At 44.7% G+C, this 27,559-nt stretch overlaps 1 protein-coding gene across 3 annotated transcripts in view; it reads left to right on the top strand.

Annotated features, from left to right (window-relative positions):
- Positions 1-27,559, top strand: part of HTR4 (5-hydroxytryptamine receptor 4) — a 145,868-nt gene that overhangs the window by 53,151 nt on the left and 65,158 nt on the right. For all 3 annotated transcript variants that reach the window (XM_049829154.1, XM_049829155.1, XM_049829156.1), the window contains exons 3-4: positions 14,238-14,363; positions 15,352-15,552. In XM_049829154.1, the coding sequence (XP_049685111.1) occupies positions 14,238-14,363; positions 15,352-15,552 (327 nt within the window). The remainder of the gene's footprint in view (positions 1-14,237; positions 14,364-15,351; positions 15,553-27,559) is intronic.

The raw sequence follows: 27,559 nt of genomic DNA, 5'->3' as shown, positions 1-27,559 counted from the left end.
ACAAAGTGCCATTAGTGCTGTGAACTGTTGGGCTCACATTTGCAAAAGGACTTGAAAAGAGGCAATTTCAGCTCTTGTGCTTGAATCCCTCGGTACAAACCAACTGGAGGGCAAACTACTCTACCTTTAAGCACGTGCATAGGAGGTGGAGAGGTGAAGGGTCTGCCTGTTGCAGGTGACTTTGCAGTTGATGCAGTTTCTGCTCTCTGTGGAATCTTTGAAAGCTTAATACAGCCTTATGCAACTCAGGTCCTTCCCACCATATGATGCCTGGACTGCAGGGAGAATTTGACCTCACACTTGCCAGGTCCCCTTCTATTTCTCATATTTGAGGAACAGTAAATCTGGAAACTTTAACAAAAAAAAAAAAAAAAAAAAAAAAAAGGCATCCTTGCTGAAAAAAACCATTAGAAACAGAATATCAACATTGGAAAGGGCTGTTGGGGACAGAAGCCAGGTTTCTGGCTCTGTGCTGGTGTACCTGTGATAAATGGGCCAGCAGCTGACCTTTCGACTGCACATAGGCGTTGCTGTAAGCTCAGAGAGGAGTGAAGGAGAAAGAAAAGGGCTCTGCTTGCTGCTAGTGAGGGATGGGATGGGGTGAGCAGGATGCTGTTAAATATCTGGCTATCCGTCTGTTGATGGGTCAGAGTGAAGGAGAGAGAGTGAATCGAGCAGGGCCCTTCCCTTCCCGGGGCACATGAGCTCATGCATACAGGAGAGCAGAGGAGACGTATCGTGGCTGGTTTTTGGGGTCATATCTGTCTTCTGTCACCCCTCTCTAGGTTGGGCACTTACAGTTCATCTCTAACTTTGGCTCTGTGTATAGGCACAGAGTATTTCTACCTAAAAGTAGGCACAGACATTTTCCTTGCTTTTCCAGTGCCCCCCAAGCTGCAGTGCAGACAGTATCTACTTGTTCATTCACTACGTAACTTTCCCAGCCCAAGCGCCCTCCCCGTGGGAATATTGGGTCACTGCTCCAGCAGGGTACAGATAGAGGTAAAAGCAGACTCCAGTGGTTATAGTGCTGGGCAAGAGCATGTCCTGATGACTGAGTTGTTTTAAAATAAGTCAGTTCCAGATGTCAAATATCTGTAAATAGTTTACTTCACTTAGTCCCCAGTTCCTTAGGCTGGAAAATCACCCAAGCTCCCAGTTGGCTTGTAGAGCTCAGATGATCATTTTTTTTCCATGTCTGTATCTCCACAGTTATACCTATTGGCATTTTAGTTCTGTTCAACTTTGCCTTAAAGGCCAGGACCTACCTGAAAATACAAAGTCTAGCTCTTTCCAAAGTCTTCTTTCCTCAGTGAGAGCATAGGGCTGTGGTGATGGGCCAGCTCATTGCTCACTAGTCTGGAGACCTGTTCAGGGCTTGCTCTTCTCATGAACTTCCTGAGTGCTCTGAGAACTTACCTGCAAACAGGCTGTTGTCTACTCAACAGGGAGTGTAATAGGAGAATAAATAAATCCAACAAAAGAAGATAGGCAGGAAAGACCTAGTTCGTGTTAATTTAGTCAAGAAGTTCTCAGGACTGAGAGCTGAATGGTGAGGAATCTGCCCAAGAGCTGTGACATGTTTCTGAGCAGACTCAGCCAGGGGCGCTGATATTTGGACAACTGGGGTAAGTAGAGGATGTCACAGGACTTCAGACAGATTTTGAGTTGCTCTGTGGAAAGGAGACAGTGGGAGGCCTCTGCCAGAGAAGCTTCTTTGGGGCTTGTGCATCAAGATATGAACCTCCTCTTTGCTGGTAGACATCCCTGGAAAATTAATAGACTGCCTTACTTCTTTGGGTATTAAACTGATTTTGTGGTATTTTGGGCCATGCTAGACTGGAAGAATGCAAATTTTTTTTTCTCCATTCCCAAGCAGCTGGAATAGATTTGGTCCCATTACTGCCATTATTTGCAATTTCCATTTTTATGGGCCATAACGGGGATGTGATTCTCAGGCAGAGCTGGCAGCTACAATGAAACATGGGGGTTTTATTTCTTGCAATTCAGCTACTGTTCAGTATGCTTTCCTGAGCCCAGCAGATCTGGGTCTAGTCCAATGCAGGCACCTAGTGTTTTTGTATTGCTTATACTTTTCCCTGTAAGCCATGCTCAAAGCTCTTGTTGATGCTGTATTCTTGCAGCAACATGATGATCTGTTTAGAATTACTCTTGGTGACACACCGTAACCAGAAGTTTTCACTGCAGCTCAAAGCTGTAAACCAATTCAGATAATAGCATCCCTCACCTGAAATACCCATTGAAGTTAGTAACAAAGTTTAAATAGCCAGAAAATTAATCACAAAACAAACTAACTTTCTGTACTCATCCTGTTAAAATGCACTGCACCAGCTTTCCAGAAATGTCACTAATTAAGATTTTCAGTGCTTTGTGATTGGCAGGTGCTACCGCATTTGCAACAGCCTTGCAGACCCCTAAGCAGAGAATTTAAGCCCAATGGGAACATGTTTCCCTGGTTACCCCTGGACGAGCAGCCTGGCTGCTCAGCACTACTGCTGACCCTGGGTTGGGGGCCAGTTTCCCTATTCTGACTTGGAACAAACTACCCACAAAACCAAATGGTTGTTGTATTCTGTTGTCTTTTTTTTGAGCCTTGTGCCTCTATGCTTGGTCGGTCCCTCCTCTGACACTTGAAAAGATCATCATGTTTGCAGTGTCATTTTCTAGGTGTATCCAAGGTGCTGGGTGCAGGCATCTTACCTCTTTCTTCTTCGCTTGTCTCAAAACTTTACATATAGGGCCACATGATATTACTGACATGCCCAGCCTTTCTTCCTCACTAGGCTTTTAAACCCTCAAACTGATCCTGTGTTTCTACTCTGTTTTATCGAATTTCTGCTCTCCAGGCCTTTGGTTGTTTCCAAGTATGTCTGGGCAGTAAGTTTTATTTCCAATACGGCTCTTAGTTTGTCATCCATTTTGATATGCAGCTTCATGGCTTATTTTCTAGTCTAAAGAACTTAGCTGATGGTGCTGACCCTTGAACCAGGACACCAAAAGCAGTATCATTGCGGTGCCGCTGGCTTTCTCTCTCTGTTTTCCCCTGGAGCTTTCCTTTTCTTCTTTTTACCCCTCACAGTTCTTGGACCAGTTTCCTCAGTCAGTGGCAGGGAAAATGAGAGACCTGTGGTACCCAGCATATCAGGGTGTAATTTATTTGCAAGTGGTCAGTTATCAAACTAAACCAGATTTTTAAAATCAGTCTGCACTGAGATAGCTGGGAGAGACAGCAGCTAGCTCCCAGTTGTGGATCAAACTTGAAGTTCATAGAACCTGTGAGTGGAGAGTCCATACCTGATGCCATCAAGAAAGCTCTAGGCCATTTCAGTCCTTTGTGGGAAAGAAGGTCTCTCCCTTCGCATTGCTCTCTTTTCCAGGAATGGCTGTTTCTAGGAATCTTTGTCAAGGTCTTCTGCAGACAAGCACGGTGAGACATTCCTCCTGGAAGCTCTTGCACTTGATAGCCAAAGGAAATCACAGTGGAACAAACACTTCCAGAGCTTCTCAGGCTGGCCTCAGAGGCACGTGCTGGTATGGACTCCTGGGTGGGATCTGGGTTGCATCTGAGCCAAGTGTCTGCACTTACCAGCTACAAAGCAGTCCCAACTGTTTGCTTTTCCTCTGTCTTGCTGCTTGCCCAGGTTGACATCCTCTCTTGTTTATTTGAAGTGAGAAATGTGATGAGGCTTTTGTGGAGAGTATTCAGAACACGCACTCAGCTAGGGACGTAGAAGGAGGTTTAAATAAAACAAGAAATCTAAGTAAGTGCTCTGTTCTTGAATCAAGGACTTCCCATGTCCTTGCTTAGAAAGAACACCTATCTGGAACCTAAATACAAGAGCGAGGTTCGTACAAAATGAGCTGCTGAACTTGTACTCTGGGGGTGGAAGATTTCTGGCTGCCACCTCTGGAATTAGCTTTACCAAACTCTGGTCTTTATGGTAAAGCTCACATGGAGGTAGCAGAGTTGGAAATGCATGACATCTCAAGGATTGCTTTAATCCTGCTTGACTGATGTGTTTTGTGTCAGGGTGCAGCGAACTGGTTGGGCAGTTCAGAAATCATGGCACTGGAAAAGGGACTAAGGAGACACACCATTACCCAGGAACACAAGGCAATCACTTGGTCAAATACTTCAAGGGGCACACACCTTGGGAGCGGAACATATAAACTCCACCACGGTGTGCCTTAAAAAAAATAATTGGGACAAACAGTCCTATGTTGTCTTCAGAAAAGAAGTGGAAGCACCTCCTGCTATTATTTGGTAATGAATGAGCTGGGAACTGGTTTCATGTGGCTCAGAGGCACACGGGGTGTCTCAGATAAATTGTATTCCAGAAATCAATGTATTATCTTGTCTGTGCCAAGTCTTCCATTAGCAGAGACAACAACAAGAAACTCTTTCATTCTTCTAGATTCTTGAAACTGGGAAACTATCCAGGAAATATTAGAAGTTAGACAGCCAATAGCTGTATTTTAATTTTATTGTCCAAGGTGTAAACAAGCAGTGGGAGAAGTGCAGAGCCTGGATGTTTCAATATACAGCCTGATGCCAGGACTTTTCCACCGGTCTTGACTAAATGCCTCTCATTTAACAATACTTCCCTGACTGCAAATATTGCTTGCAAAAGCAGAGCAGGACCTTCATGCTTTTTGATTTGAAAGTCTTGCAACTTCCAGGCTTTCAGCAAAGATGGGAACAAAGGTTTTCCCTGGTTTGAAAGTGAGAACTCAGTACGAGAATGCCAGTAAAGACTAAGAACTGCCATTATGGTGTTTTGATAAAGAGTTATCTTTGGGGAAACAAATGTGTTGGCATAGGGCAGGACTTTTTTTTTTTTTTTTTTTTTTTTTTTTTTTTCAGGAAAAGTTATAATAAGACAGGGAAACAAATGCTTGTAGCCCAGGATTAGCAGCTCACTGTTGAAGAGTAGCGGGCTCTGCTTGATCAGTCTCGGCGCACCCCAGTTTTGTGCCTGGTCTTTGCAAGAGGCATCACACAGATTTCTGTGAGAAATCTGGGCACTCAGAGTATGTTTAGCAGGAGTCTAAACCTTGATTTTTCCAGCTCACTCCTGTGCCAGAGGAGGTTATGTCACAGATCTGCATCGAGTTACTCTCTGTTTCTAAACTACTGAGATAAAGCTTGAGATAGTTGGTACGTGTAGGTGTAATGGTGATGTTGCTTATGTCTCTGTAAAGTAAAAGTCTTTTGTACAATAACTGAATTACAAACATTCTTGTTCGAAAGTACATACTAGCCTCAGTCTTCAACATTTATAGAATATGGAAGTGAAATGAATGGCAATTAATGGGAATGCTGGTGGGAAATAAAGTGCTTCATTAAATCAGATCTCCTGAGCACAGGTGTGTTGTATTTGTCATTTGAACACACAGCCTGCTCTGTTTAAGACTTCTGTATGAAATGGGATAGGCAAGAGCCACTTACCTGGAAAACAGAGGATAATTATTAATGTCAGGTTTATTTTTGTGCTTCTTTCATCATCTTCTGTTCTTCATTAAAGTGATATGTAGTTTGATAGATACAGTGGGCTTACTTCTGAGGAGCAATTCTAATTAGGAACTGATCAAGACATTTCTGATTAAAGGCATGTTTGATCTTTGGTTTTATTCAGCATTTACAAAGGAGAAATGATTGTTACAACATCTCTGCTGCACTTTGTAGTATACCTAAATTCCTACCTATGCCTAAGCCAGAAATTTGATTTTTTTCATAGTTGTAGAGTATTTGGTAACCTCGTTAAAATAAGTAGACCCTACGTATCCGAAAAGTATTGTTACGTTTATGTGAACATAAAAGGGGAATATTCAGCGTTTGAAGGGGGCATTGGGAGTAAAATTTAGAGACTTGAAAGTATATTGTAAGGAACAAAACATAATGCCAAGGTCCTGCAAGCTCCAGCCGGATGTATGATTGGGATTTGTGATTACACAGGGCTTTGCACGAGAGCTCTCCTGTGGTAGTTGTTAGTGGATCGCAAACAAAGTGATTGAGCAGCTGCCCTTCCTACATATAAATACCATGATCTTCATCTAATGCCAATTTTGTAAGTTAATTCTAGCTTATATTTTAGGTGACAGTCTAATGGTTTTTAAGGAGTGTACTTACATGCATCAGCCTTGCAGCAATATCCATTCGTACGTGGGTGTGAATTATGTAACGCTTGTTCTGCTGCCTGGGAAAGAGCGGAGCCAGGGCTTCATCCGTCACTGTATGAAAAGCAGAGAGGGACGTGGCTGCTGGACTCCCACCTAACTTCCCCGCAAGGGGAGAGGCCCTAAGGCTTAGGCTTTGTTTCCTACCTCCGTCGCGTATTTCCATATAACTGTGCAAACTGCTGTCTCTCTCTCAAGCTCTCAGACCTTCATCTGTATGAAGATCATGATAAAGCATTGCACTGTTCAGGGTCAGTTTTCAGCCCCAGATCCAATTTCCATCCAGAAAAGGCAAGAACTTCTGCTGGTGTAAGCTAAGGAAATTGCGTGGACCAGCAGAAAGCTTGATTTTTTTCAGGGTTTGTTACGTGGAGCCCCTCCTGCTTTGTCTGTCAGCCCGAATCCGGGCAGTCTCAAAGCCCAAGGTGGGCGCAGAGGTGGAGCCATTGCTCTGGCCCCAATGTCTCCTGAGGTCCCACAGCGTCTGACAGCTCCAGCACGCACCCGCTCCCAAACGGGAGAGCGCTCCTCACACATACTGATTGACTGCGCAGCCCCCACACAGCAATTTTTAAAACATTGAAATAGCCTGTCTTCTTTGCTTCATCTTGACAATTGATTTTAATCAGTATTATCAGCTGCCTAAAACACTTAATTCTCTGAAGCACTGTAGCATTCAGCCTCTGGCAGATACACGGAGCAGAGGTGCAGGATCAGTGATGTTATCAGTAGTTTTGTCCAGGAGGAGGTGGCCTGAAGTCCTCGTTTCATCAGTCATGATCCTGCTTGGGCTGCTGCTGTTTGCAGTAGCGTGGTGTGTTATCAGCTGCACACCATCAGCGGAAGCAAGTCGGTTTGCAGAATGTTTCTGAGGTTCAAACCAGCACAAAAGGAGAAAACCTCATGCCTTCCCACCCACCCCACCGCTGCAATCTATTTGGTTAAAAAAAAAGAAAAGCACTCAAATAAACTAATCATATGGCTGAGTTATTTTGATACATGGTATGCTGTTTATTTCTGGCTTGTCAATACTTTAATTTATTTCAATCTGTTTCTAAAACAGAAGCGAAGTACATAATTGATTTAAATCTGTTAGAAGTTGTCCTGCCATCTGCACAGTCTGAAGCAAAGCAGCACAGGCAGTGTGGCATTTGAAGGCATTAAAAGAAGTTATATGCTTCTGGATTAATGCTGACTTCTGATTAATATTTTTAGGTGGCAGTAGAAAAGAATATGGTAACAGCTGGAAAGCCATAGATCAAATAATATATTCCCTATTGTCATGTTTCTGTACTGAGACATGCATTGTTAGGTTTACTCATAAAATAACATATCTTGATATATAAGTGTTTAACACTCAGCCTCTGATTTTATGCCTAGGAATAATCAGGGGAGTAGAAAGGAGGAGATGCAAATGACAGCTTATTTGTAGTTAAAGACCTACATGAAATATTGTGTCAGCTGGATTTGCAGAGGGAAAAACCATGGCTTGGTTGAAAACAAAGCAGACCAACTCTTCCATGTATTCCCCATACACTGAGGCCACTGTTAAATGAAGAAGAAAGTTCTTTTCTAGGCTACCACTGCTCTGAGCTTTTAGTCTTCTTCAGTGAGACTTACACATTATGAAGTGCTCACTGTGGTCCCTGGCTTCCTCCAGGAGATGCTCCAGGTTACCTCTGCAGGCAGAGTTATTCCCCTCCAGTTTGGAAATGGGCCATCCAGCCTCCTTTTTGTCAGCTGCGCTGCTCTGACCCCCCAAAGCAAAGTCTCACTCTGTTCCGTCTCTCTTACTCCCACAGGAGGGTCTGTGCAGTGCCCAAGGTGCTCGCAGCACTGAGCTGTTTGTTAGCGACTTTTTCCCACTGCAGTGGCAGGGAGGTCAGGGTGTGACATGTGTAACGAAAACCAGAGGAGCAATGTGCGTGGTCTTACCTACATGACTCATCTGTGCAGTTTAATTGCTGCATAAAATATGCAAAAGCACTTGAGGTCATTTAGAAAAGTTGGGGTGTTTACAGGAAAGTAAAAATTGAGCTTGAAAAAATAATTACACTTTTTTTTTCTTCACATTAATGACTGCACGGAAGAGCCTTTTGAATGTGTCCATATATGGGTTTTAAGCATTCATTCCACATCAGTATTTCACCTTTTTCCTTAAGTGATTTCTATATTCCTACTAACCAACAATCATTTTGTCTGAATCTCATTTCCTCATAATAGCAAACCCATCAATCTCTGCTTTATTAAACAGGGAAGCATGCTTGGAAGCCAGAGCACTCAGATTTGATCAAAGATGTTATGCAAACCATTGATTTTAATTTACAGCAATATCTACTTCTTCCATTATTAACAGCTTTGAATTACTGAGACTGAATAATTAACAACTATTCCTACTTGATTATAGATTATTCAAAAGGCAGATGTACAGACACATAGCCCTGATGAACATCCTTCCTGCACCCCCAGTGATGCTTATGCCTATTTAATGTTCCCTAGGGGAGCAACGCAACATGGCATGAGAGAAATACTCTTTGGAGAGATCTCCCAAATGCTTCCGAAACTATTACCACAGCAAATGCTCCATAGACAAGCGTGCTGGTGCACGTTTCTGACCTGCTGGCCTCTGTTCAGAGCCCTGGGCTGTGGCCAGCCAAGTCAAATGATGCAGACCGGGATGCCACCACTTTCAGGGCAGGGTTGCCTGTGCACGCTGGATGGGAAATGTGGGCTTAAAACATTGCCCTGCTTCCTGCCTGAAGTTGAAGCACTCCTCAGTCTTCAAGAAGGGCAACACCTGGTGAAATGTGGCTCAGTGCTGGCCTCCTTTGGCATTTCCAGAGATTGTTTTGATGAGTAAAACTCAAAATCTCTGTGCACCAAAGATGACCTGAGGCGGGTAATTCTCTTCAGCGTCTGTTCACTTGTACAGCTCTTTGCAGCTGATGAGGCTGGAAGGGATGGAGGTCTCTGTACCAGGCAATAAGCTTGTTCACTGAGGAAGATGTCTGGGACCACAGAGCAGATCTAAGTCTTCACCTGCTATTATGGTCCCTGTCCTTCTTCACGAGCCCAAATGAGAGGAAACCGTCTGGGATTCTTACAAAAGCAGACAGCCAGTATGTGCCTTGCAAGGACAAATCTCCCTTCCACCCCAAACCGCATCCCTGCTTAGCAAAACCCAGCTTAAATTTAGTGTGAATCTTCCTCCCCAGAGCACCAAACTTGGCCAGTTACAACTTCTAACTTCAGAGTTATAACTTCTTTGCAGCTGTAGGAGTTTTCTCTTCAATGCAGAAAATCCTGCTGCTAAGGAAGAGCATAGGAGTGTCTGCAGCTATTTCTGTCCTAGCCGCATGGTGAAAATCATCATGTCTCTCCACCTCCAGAGCCCTTTTCTCTGGCATCCCTCAAGCTCCCTCCTCCCCCCGGTCCCACAGAACCACCTGCGCCCATGGCGAGAGGAGCAGCGCGCACTGAGGAGTCAGCAGCACGTCAGGGCACCCGGCTTGCCCCCGCTGCCCAGCTGGGGGGCACATGGGTGCTGTCACCGCTGGGGTACACTTGGCAGGATGGATGCAGTGCTCCCGAGGAGTGGATGCGATGTGAAGAGCCTGCCCTGGTGCCTGGGGACAGGGCCGTCCTTTCGGTGGCAATGGCAGGCGGCAGCCTCGACCTTTGTCGGGGTTTGCTGTATAGGCACAGCTGCTTTCCAGCGGGAGATGAGTGGGCAGTTCAGTTCACCCATGCGTTTACTACGTGCTGTATTGATTACTGTGAAATGTTTATGTCCAAGTGCAAGCCCATTGCCTTTAGGAGCAGAGCAGCTTATTCAAGGAACGGGTCAAATCAAAATGCTTCACTCCTCCTCTCTACCTCCCTCCGTGGGATGAGGCCCCAGGGCATCCTGGCACCAAGTGCCTTTCCCTGGGCAGCACAGCCACCAGCCTGAGAGCCAGCGTCCCCGCTGCGGGGAGGGGACAGGGATCTCTCCGCAGGCAGCCTCAAGTCCCCGGGGGCTTCCCCCAAAAAAGAGCCAGCAGGCTTGGTTGCCAGCCCCCTTCCCAAGGCACTGTATGGTGGAGTGAGAAGCCCTGACCACGGCCCATGGCCCATGGCCAGCTCACCTCCCCCGGGCAGGGCTCAGGGACAAAGAGGTGTCTCTCCCCCTCTGTACGCTGCAGAGTGCAGATGCAAGGTGCTCAAATAATGCAGTGATGAAAATTGTTTAGGACAGCAGAAGGACAGGCAAAGCTAGATAAGACAAAATATAAATCTAACTCAGCCTGGCTCTGTGTAAACTAAACCATCATCATCCTCTTTACCGCTCTGCTGGCATGTACGTGCTGCCATGCTCACTCGGGAGGAAAAGGAACATCTTTTGTATGGCGCTATTCAGTATGGTTTGACATTTTGTTTCGCAGATGCAGCCACGGAGCAATGTTAGTCTATTGTGAAGGTTTATTTAGACAGGTACAATTACAGCTCAGCAGTGAAGGTGCCTTTGATCCCAGCATCCCCATTGTTCCTGTGGCTTTTCATCCCGCCCGGTACCCAGGTAGAAGGCCTGTGGCTGAGACCTGCCTTTGAAATTGTTTCTTTTCCATTTCCCCTTAATTTTCATGGTGTCTTCTGCTGATGAACATTATTGATGAAGGCTCTGGCATTCGGTTGTGCTCAAAATACTGATGCTTGGCAAGTGTCTGCCCTTCCCCAGCTGTGCAGCAGCAGCCACGTGCAGCAGGAGAGCAAGCGGTGGGCTCAGAGCAGTCTGTGCGGCTCCAGCAGAGGAGAATCCCCTCGTGCATCCCACTGTGCATGGCGCCCACGGGGAAGGACCCGCTCCTGACTGCTCATCCTTTTGCAAAGGACTTTGCTGCAGTGCAGCAAATGTGTCAGCAGCTCCCAGCTTCCTGCCTCCCAAAATCTCCAATGCAGGACTTTGCTTCTTGGGAAAATGAGGTCTTTCGGATCGGATGTATGTGGAGATGAATGGGAGAGAGGGACAGTGAGTTCTAGCAGAGGGAAGGAGTGACATCCTATTCTAGGAGTAGCTGTGTGGCCAGTGACAGGTCCTGTAGGGCAGTCTGGGATTTTAGTGTTTTAGTGTCTAGTGCTGGATTTTGCATTTAGGTTGTTACTACGAGACCAAGGAGGAAAGATGCCCAGATATAGCGTTCACCATGTACTGGGAGTTCGAAAGACAGACCAGAGAGAGGAAGGCAAAGGAATCCACCAAAAGCTGTGGAACACAAGCCCACTGTGATGCAGACCTTTGCGGCATGAGAGAACATGCAAGGGAGGCACTGCTGCGTGCATGTAGGCATTTCGTCTCCTACAGGCCACTGTCAGACAGAATGATGGATGAGGCAGATTCTTTTGATCAATAGGCATTTTCTTCTGTCAGATGGGAGGAAGTATGACTGGACCAGTGTAGGCAAATTGCAGGCAGCAATTGCATTGTAATTGCAAGAACTGCAGACACAAAAACCACTCGTTGCAAGAGCTGTCCAAGAATTAATGACCCAAGGTGTTAGGAAGCAATGCTCTCCATTAAAAACTGGGAGAGCCACATTTAGTTCAGACAGAGCCTTGTCGACATTTCTGAATGCACTGAAGGATTTGTCCAGAGCTACCAGCTTCTCTGAGCCTTAATTGCCCTCACTGAAGTTGTGCTAAGTTCAGTAGACAGCTCTTTCTAATTAAGTGCAAACTCTTTCAGATGCTAAATAAAAACACATCTTGACTTTGCCTGTCTCCTATCTTAGCACCTATAATGGGCTTGCACGAAAATAAGTGCCTTGCTGGATGCAAACCCATGGCTATGTCTGACCCCTTCAACATAACCCCAGAGACCTTCCTACATTAAGCAGGAGTGGATTTACTGACATTAGCACTGAAAACCAGCAGGGCAAAAGAAACAGTCATGCCTTTGCCTTTGCCTCTGGGCTGGGATCATTCATTCCAACACAGGATAAAACCTGCTTCCTTCTCAGGTACCCTTTGCCTTGAGCCACCTGTACACCCTCTCCTGGTACACTGGTACCCCAGCAACCTACCTCCAGAAGGACACGTGCCTGGCAGTGCTCAGGGACTTTTTGCCTGAAAACCTTGTAGAGAGGTGGGCTACACCCAGCTGTCCACTCTACGTGACATTTATTAATCTCTTAGTTTTAACACAGGAGATTATCTGGAATTAAAAGCTACCTATGCTCTCACAGGTGAGAAAGCACTACTTGGCATATGGACATACATTTATGAAGCTAGGATATGCAGTTGCCTTGGACCTCTTTCTTACTATAGCCATAGAATTGCACTTGTTTTTGAGCCTGCATATATCTACCTAGTGCTGTGTTTTTCTACGAAACTAGTGTGAGGCCAGGGCACCTCCTTTCCTTTTCTTTATTTGCTTATAAACATCCTCACCCGTCTGGATGAACCTATACCTAGCAATGTATTTCCTTGTAAAACATTGAAAATCAAGGAATTCCTAAGATATCGTTCCTACTCAATACGAGGAGTCCAACTTCAGCAGGCTGCCATCTTACCCACTGGTGCAACTGGCAGCAGGCAAAAAAGTCATACTCAAAGTGGCATCGCTTTTAGGGACAAATATTGAGATTGTGATTAAATGGATGTTCCGCAATGCAGGCTCAGGGTGAAGTCAGTCGCTAGAAGCTTATTAAAATGGCACAGGTAGTGGAGGCAGGACCTCAGCAGTCTCTAATCTTTTTTAGCTTTGCCAAAATCATGAGAATTCAGTGAGATAAAGTGTAAAAGTCTGGAATGTACTTAGTAACTAAAAAGTGACCCGAGAGGAAGTCAAAGTAAAATAGAATAACAGTTCAATTTTTCAATTACGTGAACAATCTCACATCATTAATCCTGGGTGCTGACTACCAGCTCCGTATGCTGTGAAGAAATTTCCCTGCTGAATTAGTGTCAAGTGCTGCTCTTAATGCCAGTTTATTTCTAGCCACACTTGATAACATGAACAAACACCCGTTCTCACCCATAAAATGTAATAGGGAAAGTTATACAAGCAGGCGAAGGTTTAGGATGTGTTTTGTTATGGATACATAATGAGAAATAGCTATAAAGGAAAAGTGGCTCAAAATTTTGTAATAAAACCAGTTTTATGAGGAATTGAACACTATTTAGTGCATGCTGTGTGTTACCTTCCTGCTTTGCAGGCTCTGAAAAAACCCCCAACAAATTTTTTTGAAACATTTAACAAGATATTTGTCAAAATGCAGACTTAGAATATGTCCAACATTGTGTTTTCCTGTTATCTTTCCTTTTTCTTTTCTTTCTCTTGATTAACTGAAAGAAATTATTGGTGTCAGGGTAGGGGGAAATTGGGCACTTCCTTTTAAAAACGAAATTTTCTTTTCCCTAATTCTGGAAAAGTTACCAAGTGAAAAAGCAAAAAAAAAAAAAAAGCCAGGCTGCCTCTTGTTCTCTGGCACAGAGTGAAGGGAAGAGAGAACAAGGGAAAAGATTATGTGGATTTCAAAATTCAAGATGTAAAATGCTCATCCTGAGGAAAAACCTGGAGAAAAAAACGGAAAAACAAAAGGAAAGAAACCCAAAATACTTCTGCATAGAAAATAACATTATTTATTGGGATGAAAAGAGAATGAAAATGTTTTCATCCAGAGTCTCAGATTTGGAAGGGACTTCCAGAAATCAGGCACAGTTCACTCCAGCCCTGGGAAATGGGCTCCTCCACCGTATGTGTCGGCTTCTCTGCCACTGGGAGACCTGGGTGGCCATGGATGTTGTGGGTATCCTCCACCTGTAGGCTTTCTGCTGATGAACGCAAGCCTCGCAGCTTTCCGCATAAATACGGAATGGTCTGTGTTAAAGGCCTTGGTGGGAAGGTTGCCTCGCTGCAGCAGGCGTGGGGATGCTGCTCTCGCACTTGCCAAAACGAGTGCCCGTGCCTGGCACCTCCGTGCTGCCCGGGTGATCCCCTCCCACTGTTCCTGCAGCTTCTTTTCTTTTCTTTTCTCTTTTTTTTCCTGCGTGCTCCCCAGTTCGAGTGAGGGCTTCGGCGTAGCGGAGAAGATTGTGCTGCTCACCTTCATCTCCGCCGTTATACTGATGGCCATCCTGGGGAACCTGCTGGTGATGGTGGCTGTGTGCCGGGACAGGCAGCTCAGGTGAGCCCACCCAGCCCACCGCTGCCTGCCCTTCCGCGGGGAGGCACAGGGGAAAATCCCTGCCTAAAAAAACCCCTGCCCACAGCTGGGGGCATAAACTGCCGCGACGAAGGGTGTCTCTGGCCATGCGTTGCACCGTGGCAGCGTCACTCTCACACTGGCCTCAGCGCATCTCCACTCGGATTTACACTGTGGCGGTGGGATCATGTTAGTATCCATCCTCTACGTTATTAGTGTGCTCAGTGTAAAAATACAGATAAATCAGTGAAAAAGATAGCTAAGCAGCAATTCCTTGGAGAAGCAGTTTGGCCTCTACCCCTTTTCCATCTCAAATTTCCCAACAAGCCCATCAGAAAACCACACAGATCAAGGTCCTGTTGCAGTTGTGCTGCACTGCCACAGCTTGGCGAATGCTGCCAGTGATGGGGGGGAGGGGGGTCACTGGCAAAACTCCTGTCTTGAGGCTTGCTGCTACCCCTGGGAGTTGTCAGACCAGCCTCAGGAGCGGAGCGAGATATTCAACAGCTTCTATTCAAATTCTGCGTGGGATTTTTAATGGATTTAATTCTATTTTATTGTTATGGTTTAAAAAGTAGTTTTCAAGTTAAAATTACAGCTTCAGTCTAGATTCTTCTCAATGCTTTCTGGAAGGATTTTCTCAATTTATAAGTTAAAATAAAAACCCTCTCCTCCACCCCAAACTCTCCAATGCAAGCTGTGAGGCTGAGCCGCATGCAGAGGCCTGTGAGCATCTATTTGCCTCTTCTGTGTGAGCAGAAAGATGCGTTTATGCAGGGAACGCGGTGGATATTTAGCTGTAAAAACAGGGACAAGCTAGGGGTGACGCTATAAAGTGAAGAATACATTAGAGAGGACGTTTTAGTGTGATGGAGCAAATTAGACCCAAACACAAGCTGAAATCTCTGTCCACATGTAGAGGATGCTGCACTGAAACTATTCCACCCTAATTTTGTGATCTGCCTTGCAGGAAAATCAAGACCAATTATTTCATTGTTTCCCTTGCCTTTGCGGACCTGCTGGTGTCAGTGCTGGTGATGCCGTTTGGAGCCATTGAGTTGGTTCAGGACAACTGGATCTATGGAGAGATGTTCTGCCTGGTCCGAACGTCCCTCGATGTCCTGCTCACCACAGCATCGATCCTGCACCTGTGCTGTATCTCGCTGGACAGGTATGAACAGGAGAGAATAGAGAATAATTATAGTTGCTTTAAGTTTCTTCAGTGATGTTGCTCATCAACAGTAGCCAAAGGGCAAATATGAACTCGCTGGAAACTATAGAGCAATAAATCTCTCTCAGTAGCTGATTTTGGAGAGAGCTCTCTGAATCCTTATCAGTGTAGAAAAACTTTGAAAGGAATAAGATTTATATCAATAGAGCAAGCCGGGTTCTCAGCTGCTTTGCGGCACACAGCTCTGTTTGCATAACTGATCAGACGTGGCACAGTTTCTTCTTTAAAGTAAAGAAAAGATGCCTTAAAGATGTTTCCAAAGGAAAGACCTGCAGCTGTTGCAGACGGAGGTGCATCGTGCACAGGCTGTTTTTTGAGCAGGGACGTTTCTCTCCGTTACAATGTCAGGTGTTGCTCGCTGCCAGGGGCGGCTTGGCTGGTGAACAGCTTCATGCGTTGTGTGGAGGCCCATCTTCCCAGGGACTGAAACGCTAAATTCTCTCGCTTTCTCTCTCTTGTCAAAAAAATATTTGGCATATCTTTCAAGTGCTATCAGAGCTGCTCTTCCTGCTGCTAGCAGTCATACAGGCAGATGAAAACCAATACTACTAAATGACACATTGTGACATATATTGCTAGATTGTATGGAGAAAGAGCAAAAAGAGCAACCCCCCCATATTTTATGGGCTGCTTTTCTAAGGCATCCATTTGCACGTCTCCACTAGTGACTACTTACAAGGAGGCAAACAAAGCTGGTGAAAAGAGTGAACAGGCTTTGTGGGAGGTCCTAAAACCTTTCTTTTCTTTCAAACTTTTCTTGCAAAATTAAAATGAAGCCATGGCAAACAATTCTGTTTTACTGTTGTCTGCAGTTTTTCAGGGTAAATGGCAGGACTTTCCGTACAGAATAGCAAGAACTTTTCACAGGATAAATACTTAGAAGAAAACATTTTGTCCAGCTATTCTAATAAGCAATATTTAGAGCTTTCATTTGAGCTCTGTGCGGAGATTTCAATATCTTTAAAAATACTATTACTTAGTATTACTAATATGGCCAAAATAACCATAATCATTCTCGTCATCATGAAAACTGATATTTAAATAGCAACTTTCATCCAAAGAGTCTGCACCCAGCCAGACTTCAAAAGATACTTGATTAACTTCTCCACTGATGGGCAGCACTCCTTTGTTGTGGGAGAGTGGGGCACTGGCACACGCAGTATTGTATCCAGAGAGAAGCTGACATGCAACAGCCACGGCGCGTTTCCTCATCTGGAAGTTTAGATGGGTGGAACACAACTGGAAGCTCATTATCTTAAAAACGTTGACAAATTGCCACGTTGAGCCAATTACCACGTTAGGCACCGCGCTCTGGATGTGGCCTTGTTATATAAAATGTTGGAGTTTGATTCTCCGGGCTCTTAATTAAACATAGGGGGTTGTGTAGAGAAGGGGACATGCAGGGAAAATATTGGTTTCCCCCCTGCCCTTCCGCCCCGATCTCTGACACCTGCAGGGGAGGAGGAACCTCCCGTGTGGGGTGCGCCGAAGGGAAGCTCCCCCCTTTCTCCTGCCTATGCCACCCTCGTGCAGACCCCCGCCACGTCACGAGCTCTTGCTCCCGCCGCCTGTCCCCATCGGTCCCCGTGGTCCCGGGACAGCCTTGTCTGAGGGTAGCAAAGGGGTTGGGGGCAGCCTGCTGTCGAAACGCAGGGCTCGGGGTTAATGTGTTAGGGATATAGAATAGAGATCACAGTTTTATACAGGAAGATTTTCTTTCTGTGAACAGACCTGAGGCAGAGTTTGCAAACACCCAGCTGAGTAGAAGGAACTGGAAATGAAAAAAAACCAAACACAAACCAACAACTTAAAAAAACCCTAAGATGAGATGGATTAGATTATTCTGTACTAAATGAAACATCCAGAGGAGATCGTGAACGCCTGTAGAGGACTACAGCTCTGCTCCTGCTTCTATGCTCTTTTATTCTCTGCCCAGGGAGTCTTGAATTCTCTCCACCAGATCCAGAGCTGCTGTAGCAATGGGTGAACATTGCTGCCTACAGTAACGCACAGATGATTCCCCTTCTTTTGGACAGAGGGCAATGGGGAGCTGAGTCTGGGGACCCCCACTCCATTCCCCCATCCCAAGCCAATGCTTTAATCACTAGAATACTACGCAAGACAGCGAAAACGGCTGTCTTGAAAGAAGGCAGGAGCTGTAACCGTGTTTTGGAAGAAACTATTTCTCTAAGCTTGTTCCACATGTGTTCTGAGAAGGTTTTGGGAAGGTGCAGCAGCCCCTGCACTGGCATCTGAGGCTGATGGGCACTGCACTCAAATGACTCCCATATCGGCATTGTTCCATTTAATTGGCTCCGCCTTCTGTGATAAAATCATCCCGCTTTTAAAGGTTTCTGCTTACTGAGTGTGTATTTGAACCTGTTTCTGGTACAGGAACATTCTTCCTATTTCTTCAGAATTAAAGAGATTCTTTAAAGTAGAATGAAAAAATGACACACACACACACTGGCTAAAAAAAACCATCCACCAATCTTAGTGCCAAGCTGATCAAAAAAAAGTGTTTAGAGCTCTGAATTTGAAGTTCCCAAGAGCTGGAACTCATCTTAAGTGTCACAGCAAAAAAAAAAAAAAAAAAAAAAAAATCTTTCAGAAAATGCCTGTAAACTTTTTTGTCATGAATGCACTGACAGAGAGAAATCCCCCAATATTTGCCACCCCCCCCATTATTGGCCATGTTAGACTAAACTGCTGTCAAATTGCTTGAAAAAAAGACAAGAATTAATTAATTAATGAGTGATGAGTGTGTTGAAAACCTCTGCAAGTTCAGGGGTGAGGGAGCAGAGCCATGCTGTCTGGAATACAGAAACACAGCAGTAATTTTTGACAGCTGACAATCCTGAAATTGGCAGGTATCAGAGAATTATTTAAGGACACACAAACACTCTTTCTCTTTCACATGTGTTTACCATACATGTGCTGTTCTTTGCTCTCAGGCAGAGAGAGAGAAAAGGTTCTCCAAGCTGGTGGCTGGATGCAGCCTGACATGGATAATTATCGCAGCCTTTATCGTTTGCTTGTTGCTTTCACACTGAAGAATGATGCCTCTGCGGACTAGTTCTCTGGTACTGTGTTTTTCTTGTTTCTCTTCTCAAAATGGCTCTGAGTGCTTGTTAGAGCAATGACCACCACACACACACCACTGGCAGAGCACTAACAGCAACATCCCTCAGACAGGCTGCTCCTCGCCAAAGGCACTTGAATTTGCCATAGAAACTTTTCTCTATCGTCTAATCTCTGCAGGGCATATATAGCTCTCCTAGCCATTCAGTCTTGCCATGGAATTTTATCTTGAATGCTATTTTGACTCCATGGGTAATCATTTGTAGCTTTGCTACTGACATGAAAAAAGCCAGGATTTCATCTTAGACGTTTCAAAAGGTATATTTCTTCTCCCAGTACAGGTAAGCACAATTATGTCTGTGTTTGCTGACAGTGAGTGTCAGCTGAAAGATGAAGCACAAGATCTCTCTGTCTCATGTGAAGAGGAGAATTCCAAGTCAATTGTGTGGCTTTCATCACTTTCTGTTTGATCAGACACCTCAGTATGAATCTGATTGAGTCTCAAGATTACGGGCTTTTGGGTTCTCCCAGGACCAAATGTCAAGTTCAGACTACCCACCGTGGTGCTCGAGACAGACCAAGGTGCCTCCTGTAGCACTGGACTAGCTCTCCTGAACCACTGTAAATGAAAATATTGTAGAGGTGGGTCAGTCCCTAGTCATCTTCCTCTCTTAAAGCTGTATTTCTTCCTCTGATTGATTGACTGACTGATTAACATGATTTTCAAAATACAACTTAAGGACACCATTAGGGTACTGTAGCCATCACTGAAGTTGTTTAACATCCACCTGGACATCATTCTTGAGCACAGAAATGGTCCTAATCTGACCAGGAATTTCTGTGCTAATTCATGAGCAATTTTGTGTCCCAAACAGTCTATTAAAAAGACTTTCTTTCTTCCTGAATTACCAATGAATATGTTATTTCACATTTCTGCAGTGCTTGTTCACTGGCATGCTCTGGCAGCCTGATTAGGTAAATCAGAAAACATTGTATAAAAGCAATTGCTTTCCCCTACACAAGCAGCAGACCTTGATGCCTGCAGATCCAAAACCTGATACCCCTTAGCTAGCAACACTGTCAGGTCTAAACATCCACAAAGAACAAGGACATGAAATTTTTTTCCTACTGGTCCTGTTTAATAAACCATTTTCTGATTGAAATGAAACATGAGGTCTTTCCCTCCATCTCTGAGAGGAGGCATTTAGGTGGAAGAAGACAGGGAGAACATAGACATTTTGATTTTGGCCTTTACCACATCCCTAAGGACATGCCATGGTATCTTCCTTGCTGCTTTGAGGGTGATATTACACTTGTGCCATGTCATGCTGTGGGTCACCTGAAGTCCCACTTTGTGTCCCCTCTTCACAGAGATTAATTCCCTTCTGCAGCTATGAAATTGGATGCTGTTCCAAACATCCTCAGCAAGCAGGACAACAGGGATTTTCAACACAGCTTGGATGGAGTGGTGGATACAGAATAATAGATTCATTTTCCATACCAAAGAAGGCTAAACCCCACCTTGTAAATCTGCCTTTTTCTCCTTCCTGATCTGCCAGCCCCTTGCTGTGACTGTCCTGGGAGCATCACTTCCAGATGTCTCTTGATCATCCTGAGAAGGGCAAGGAGAAAATTTCGACCTCACTTCATGTCACTGCTGTGGATGAAAAGTGAAAATATCCACACTTTAGTCACATTTGAATAGATAAGAGTACAAAAATTTTCTAAATTCCACCTATTTCTTGAGCACTTTGCCAATTTTTAAAATCCTTTTCCTTTTGCAGACTGAACTCAAAAAGTTGTGCTGTTCCTGGTGCATATTATTTAAAATGTGGGTACTTGACAGCTCAGTCTAATAGCGATTAATGATTTGACAGAGTAACTATCCTCTAACCCAAATGAGCAGTGTACCCCGCACGTGCTGTTCACAGCCAGGATTTAACAGGCTAGCAAAGTCTCCTGATTCCCAACTGCTGTGCCAAATTTTCCTTCTGGGACCCGGACTACAGGCTTTCGAAGCGTATCTCTCTCTTGTCGAGTGCAAACATTAGCTGAGATTTGAAAAGACTTCCAGACAGTTTAATTTTTGTGGTATTCTGCAGTCATCTCCAAGCAGCTTTCAGGTCAGCTCAAAATACTCACTCTGATATGAGTAAGAGCAACATGTCTGATATGAGTAAGAGCAACATGTCTTTCTTGTCTGCAAAGCCTCAGAGCTAGGCTTTAAAGGTTGCTGGCAGAAACTTGAATTTCTGTGACAATTTTGGTTGTTTTGGGGTTGTTTTTTCCACAGTGAGAACTGACTCCCAAACAGTGTTAAGAGGACAGAACAGGTGAGGAAAAAGCGGTGGATGGCTCTGAGAAGGTCAGAGCAGGTAGATGAATGTCTGGGTTTCTTGCAGGGAAGGGTGACTCAGCCCATCATCGACCAGTTCTCCACCACCATTGCTTCACCCGTCCTGGCAGCTGGGTTGGAGGAGCACTGACAGCATTGCTTCCTTCACAGTGTTTTATTTAATTTTTGCTAGCTGTTGCCCTTCTGTTCATTCAGACTTTATGGGAGTATGCTTCTTCTAGCTGGTGTTTTTCCTGTGATTCATATATTCCCTGCCTTCTGTTTTATTTCAGGGCATACAACTGTGGGTTTTTTAAGAAAACTGGGTGGTTAATCTAATCCTCAGGACTCAGTTTGGAAAGTCATTCTCTTCAACATTTTCAGAAAGTGTTGCTTGAAAAGACTTTTATCTGATAATATCTTGTATCTATTTCCATTAGCGCCTCTGAAAAAGAAAAAAAGAAAAAAGCATTCAGGCTTTAATTCTTAAAGGCATTTGAGAAAATCTGGAGAAGTCACCACAGGATAAACTGATCTTACCAGTCAGACACAGGGAGCAAACTACTGCAGAGCCTTAGAGACAGTCTTATCTGAAAAAGTGTTTTTCCGAGTATCAGAGGTATCTCAGGGCTCACTGAATCAAAATTTTGCTGTTGCTGGGTTATGCCTTTGCATCATCTCTTTGGTATTCTAATGAAAAAGAAAGATTTAGCCTTGAATTATTTACTTATTGCATGTTTTATGCATACATATCCATTCTTTATGCCTATGCAATAAAAAGAATTGCACTGCATATAAACAGACCAAGAAGCTCTGATAGTCTCCAAATACAGTTAACCTGTCAGGAAAGGCAATTTTCTTCTCCAATATTTGCAGTACAATTTGCAATACAATTACTTCTCGATGTCTTGGGGGGAAAAAAAAACAACCGAGAAACAAACAGGTCCTAAATGCCTGTATTCTTGGCCTTAGATGCACATCTGGCACCTCTGCTCTTCACGCAGCCACAGCACGCTGTACCCTCTCTCTGCTCCAGCTCTCCTGGCTGTGTCCCAGCCCATGGAGCTTTCCTCCAAGTCTACGTCTCTGCTCGGCACTAGGTACACTGTTTGCCTGGCGTGTTCGTAACATTTGCAGATTTGCTGTGTAACACGCAACAAAACAGACCTAACTGTGTGTTTGTATATTCAACGCTAATCTTACTGGAATTCAAACATACCACATAATCACTGCTAAATAAAGGCTAAAGCAAAACAGATGTATCCAAAGAGTGTTGGAGCACCAGAGTGACAGATGCTTGTCGCGCCATTTACAAACATTAATTAACATTAATGTACTGTTCAGACGTCAAATTAGCACAATCCCTTGAGAAAGACAGTGTTTTAGAGATTCCCAAATGCCGTGCTCTGCCGTGGCAGTCTGTCTGGAGAAGAAGCCCTCTCCCTGCATGGGGTGGGAGGGTGCACGGCCGTGAGAGCACGTGCAGGGGCACCGGGGGGGGGGGGGGAACACGTTTGGGTGGCCGCCAGCTCTGCCCCGGTGCCTGCTGCCTCCCGTTTCCAGCGCGGCATCGCATCGCTCTCCGTGCTCGTCTCTTCTGCACGGCGTTAGAGCCGACACAGCCGAGGCACGGGGCGATCGCCCGGCTCGCCAAAGGATGCCTGGGCCACGGTGGGGCTCGAGGTGGGGAGCGGGATGTCTTTCTCAAGGACGGGGGAAAGGAGCTGTGCCCAGCGGCGCGCTGCGAAACATCTGCCGGCTGGCCAGGGGCAGGGAGAGGTTATTAGTGGGGAGACGTATTAGGTTTTAAATAGCTATCAGTAAGTAATGATTGGGCAGTCGGCAATCTGATTATATGACACAAATTCCAGCTATAGTTTTGAACGAGGCCGTAAATCCCCCGTGCCCTTTTCGGCTGGAAGAGCATCTGATCTCGTGCAGCTCCCCGGTGCTGAGGTGGAGGGACAGAGAGGCAGCACAGGAAGGGGCTGAGCAAGGGCAAGGGGAGACCCTCCACAAGGGCTGCGAGACACGACACATAGCTGTGGAGTTATCCCTGTCGGCGCTCGGCTTGGCAAGAAAGCTGACACGGGATTTGCAGAATTCAGGTCTGAGAGCATTAAGAAAAATAACAGAGCAGATGGCCACGGCACAGCCTGAGGGATGCACTGTCCTTTATTAATCTTTACAAACCCTCTAGAAATATGGTAATTTATTTTGCCACTGTTGCTGCCAATAACCCTCCACACACACCGACCCACATGGGGACCATGAAGGAGTCCTCTATCTCCGTTTGGCAACATACATTTGTTTGTATTACTAGCTAAATTTATCCAGTTCCAATTAACTGTTCTCTTTAGCATTTTTCTCAGTGTAATTATCTCAACACCAGCAGGCCGTTGTTTTTCTAATAAGAATTTAATTTTGTTAGATATAATCATTTTAGGACAATTTTTTTTCTGGACCGGCAATGCATAACTTTGTTTTATTTGGCACTGTCAGAGACGATAGCTTATTTGCTCAGTGGAAAAGGGGAAAAGAGAAAGAGCTGTTCTCTCCCAAAAAATGTAAAAATCTGGTTATGCAGAGGCCAGAATCCGGTTTCGCTGAAATATCAGCGAAGCCAGTAGTGCTGTTTTAATTTCATGCAGGCACAAATAAATTGAGATCCTAGCTCGTTAGACTTCATCACTTGGTCAGGGTTCAGCTGAAGACTCTGGCCCAGTCTGGATTCACTGAGGGAGAGGAGGAGCGTGCAAAACCACGCTCAGTTGTGGGTTTTGTGGAGTGCACCAGAGTAGAGCTCCAAAAAGACTAAGGGGATCTTCCAAACTAGCCAAATCCTTATCTATAACTTGTGTCCCGCAAGGAGAAGCAGCATCTCTCTTCTGAAATAAACATCCCTGTTGCCTGCAAGAGTTTTCCATCAGTGCCGTTCAGTGTCTTCAGCATCTGAGCTGGCTGCCCGGGCAGGCAGCCCCCGGAGCCCCTCGGCCAGGCTCGGCCTCCTCCCGGCTGTCGGGTTAAGAGCAGAGTCCCCTGCGGTGGCAGCTAGCCCAGTCTGGCTGTCTCCTTTTGCTTTTCTTTGGCCTCTCTTTCCTTAGGAACTCACAAACAGATCATTCCCACTTTGGTGTTTAAGACGCGCTTCAGCAGACACATACAGGCACAGAGCCTCTATGGGCATGGTTGTTGCACCCGAACTTTGGGAGGGAGCTGATAGCACCCACAGTTATCCCACCCTCTTCTCTTCTTTTTTTCTGGATTATTTAAGGGGGGTAAAAAAATTATTCAGTATAAATATTCAGTAAATTTTCCCTGGCTCATTTTGGTCCCAGTGATGATAAAACATATGGTATGTATATAATACATGCACATGACACCAAATGGTTTTAAATGTGGGCCACCCACAGAACCAGTCTGTTTAGTAAAGGTGGGTGTGTATTTGTCTGTCTGTGATATCCAAGGAGCTTCTTGCATGGTACTGTCTACATACCCGTAGCTCAAACAAAATTGTATTGCAAACCAGGGAGATACTTTAATTTTTCTCCAAGGGCAAGGAATTACCTAATGCAGCTAAGTAATTATATTTCTGTAATGTGCAGAAGGCAAGGAAAGAGCATCAGTGTGGTTAGAGCATCACTGATCCTGGGGCAGGAGCTGAGGACGCCAGGACTGCTCTCTGGACATGTGCCCAGGGCAGGTTTTCCACTGCTTGAGGAGGCCCTTGGATGTCCAGGCTGATGGGTGCCCAGATGTGCTGGCTGCTGTATCACTGCTTGCTTCTGTTTAACCACAGAAACTGGTGTATGTTAACGTTATTGGCCCAGCTGGTCATGTAGATTCTTGGAGCTTTGATTTCAGTCCTAACCAAGGATCCCGGTCACAAATGGAGTCTCATTGTGTTTGTGCTTGATGAGTATGCAGACAGTCACTACCACAAATAGCTGTCTTTGCCATGGACCACAGCTAAATTATGCTGCTGTCAGATCTAGGTCACTAGTGTGTTGAAATGCAATGCTGTTTCTCAGTCTCAGTCTTTCCTTACTTGTCTACAAGAACCTAGAAGCTATAAACTTGTAATATCTACAGGTGTCATCACTTAAAAATTGATGTGCTTTTCAAGAATCTTTTTTTTCTATTTTTTTTTCCTGGAGGAAAGGCAGGGTATGATACAAGGAGTGTGCATACATGTGTGTGCATATATGCATGGGATCTTTCATACAGGCAAAATGGCAACAGCAAACACCCATGTTTTACAGCACTTACATTTCCACAAAAGCCGTGGGCCACCACAGCAGATTCAGCATTCAGTTGTACAAGGCAAGAATACAACTGAGGTTCATTTTCTATTTTCTCTTTGGCTTCCCAGCTTCCCTCTTATCTGCCCTTTCCTATCTTCACATATACACAAGCTTAACATTAGGCAAGCTGTCCATGATCCTGCCACTGAGGAATGTGATATTATGTCTTCTCTACCCAAAGTGCTGAAGGCAATTAGGTACCAATGTGTTGCTGATACACAGTTCATCAGACATTTATATCTGCTTTCTGCTTTTACACGTAGCACTGACTGTAAAGAGGAGCTCGCCAACAGGCAAAGCACCAGTCCTGTTGGGAAAGGATAAAACATTTTGCTCTTACAGGTGGTGGGCACTGTGTATATAAGCGACTGCGGCAGCTCCTGCTGGTGATGCATGTAAGAATAGGGAGGAAATTGCCCTGCAGACTGGGGCACCGAGTCACTGAACCTTCAGCATTTTTAATAGCTTTCATGAACATAATAGAGGTGCACCTGCATCCCCTCGGAGGTGCTGGGAGAGTGTTCACAACACATGAGGTCCACTTTCGGGAATTGATCCACTTGGCACTAATTGGTCCCCCCACATCCGTATCGCTGGAACTTCCACTGGAAGACCAGGGAGCATCACATTCATGTTCCTTGAGACAGCGTCTGGCCACTGCACTGTTCCACGGAGTGACCAAGTGACGCTGGGCAGGTCGCAAACCCTTGGTAGCCGGACACACCTGGAGTGGCCATAAGAGCCGTAAGTAAGGCCATAGGAGCTATGGATTTCTTCTTTTGAGCCCTCTGTAAAATGTTAGCACTTGATTAATTCATGTGGCAAATGTCTGATATGGGAAAGGAAAAGTATTATAATAACCTTTGCTTTATGGAGCTACTTGGAAGATCTACAGCTCCAGGAAGGGATTCTTGTATTTCCCCTTCAGCGAAGAATGGTGTAACAGAGGCGGGGGAGAGCATGTGTTTCACATCATCTGCTCTGCTATAGGTAACAGGGAAGTTAACATTTTCAAGAAACTGCAGAAACGTGGGTCTTGACTGATAATAGTAAGAATTAATATTTAATTAAAGCTGGACATCATATTAATCATGTGTATGTATTACATTTTATATTCATCCATCACACTGTCATACTGGTACATAATAGATATTCTTTAGGAGCACAGGAAAACAGCTTTAGCTTGAAAGGAAGCAGAAATGTAGAATAAGAAAATGTCTTTATTTCAGCTTTTGACTAAAACTATTGATAATCTTAGAGATATAATTACTTTTCTCTCAGTGAATAAATAGCTGCTTAAATGCCCAAACCATCACATACATCAAATCATCAGCTACTGCAAAAAATCGGTGTGACTTCAATGACTTCTGTTAGCATACACAGATTTCTATTATCTGACTCTTGGGGCCACTGAATGGAAATCCTGCTGAGCTGTCGAAAAGTGGATGGTGTGCTTCTCTGCCTCCCTCGCCATCAGCAAAATTGTCACCCACACTCCAATTCTGGAACCGTGTTACCGATAACAGTGTAGGGCAGGAGGAACCCAGCTTGACTTTCTGAACACAAGGGAAGTCATGGTAGCAGCAGTTAGCAAAAAAAAAAAAAAAAAAATATATATATAATCTTTTGACATGTAAGTGGAGGAAAATTGCTGCTGAATCACTGGGAGGGAAGAAATATGAGAGCTTAAGATGTCATTTTTACAGGCATAATTTTTACTCTAATGGCCTTTAGTAGCATGTACAAGTCAGTGTAATGCTGTCAGCTGCAGCAGAGATAGAAGTACAGAAATGTAATAACTCAAACTGCCTGGAAGAACTGTTTTCCTGCTCTAGTTAATTAGCAATGTATCGTTGTTTTCCTTTTCTGTTTGCTTATTCAACTTGTGAAATGGTAGCTGGTGTCTTGGCTGTTCTTTCCCATTTATTTATTGAATTTCTTCTTCTGCCTTTTCTGCAAATAAATGTAGTCTCTTGTGACTTGCAGTAACTTGCCATCAGGCATGTTACAGGAATCCTTTGATGTCCAGCACTGGGTAGCACTTTCCAGTAGGTGCCTCTCAGATAGTAAACAATTAAATATGCCAGATATATCTCCCTTGTGTTTAGAGTCAGAAGAGCAGTTGCACGTAATGCCGACAGAAGCACCATCTGTCCTAATAAGCAGTCAAAAAACATTACCGAAAATACCTGTTTGAATTCAAAGGTCAGTTTATTACCTGGGGGAA

This window comes from Accipiter gentilis, chromosome 26 (assembly GCF_929443795.1).
Source record: "Accipiter gentilis chromosome 26, bAccGen1.1, whole genome shotgun sequence".
NCBI lineage: Eukaryota > Metazoa > Chordata > Aves > Accipitriformes > Accipitridae > Astur > Astur gentilis.
The sequence above is the reverse complement of the archived record's forward strand: the minus strand, read 5'-3'. Positions and strand labels throughout refer to the sequence as shown.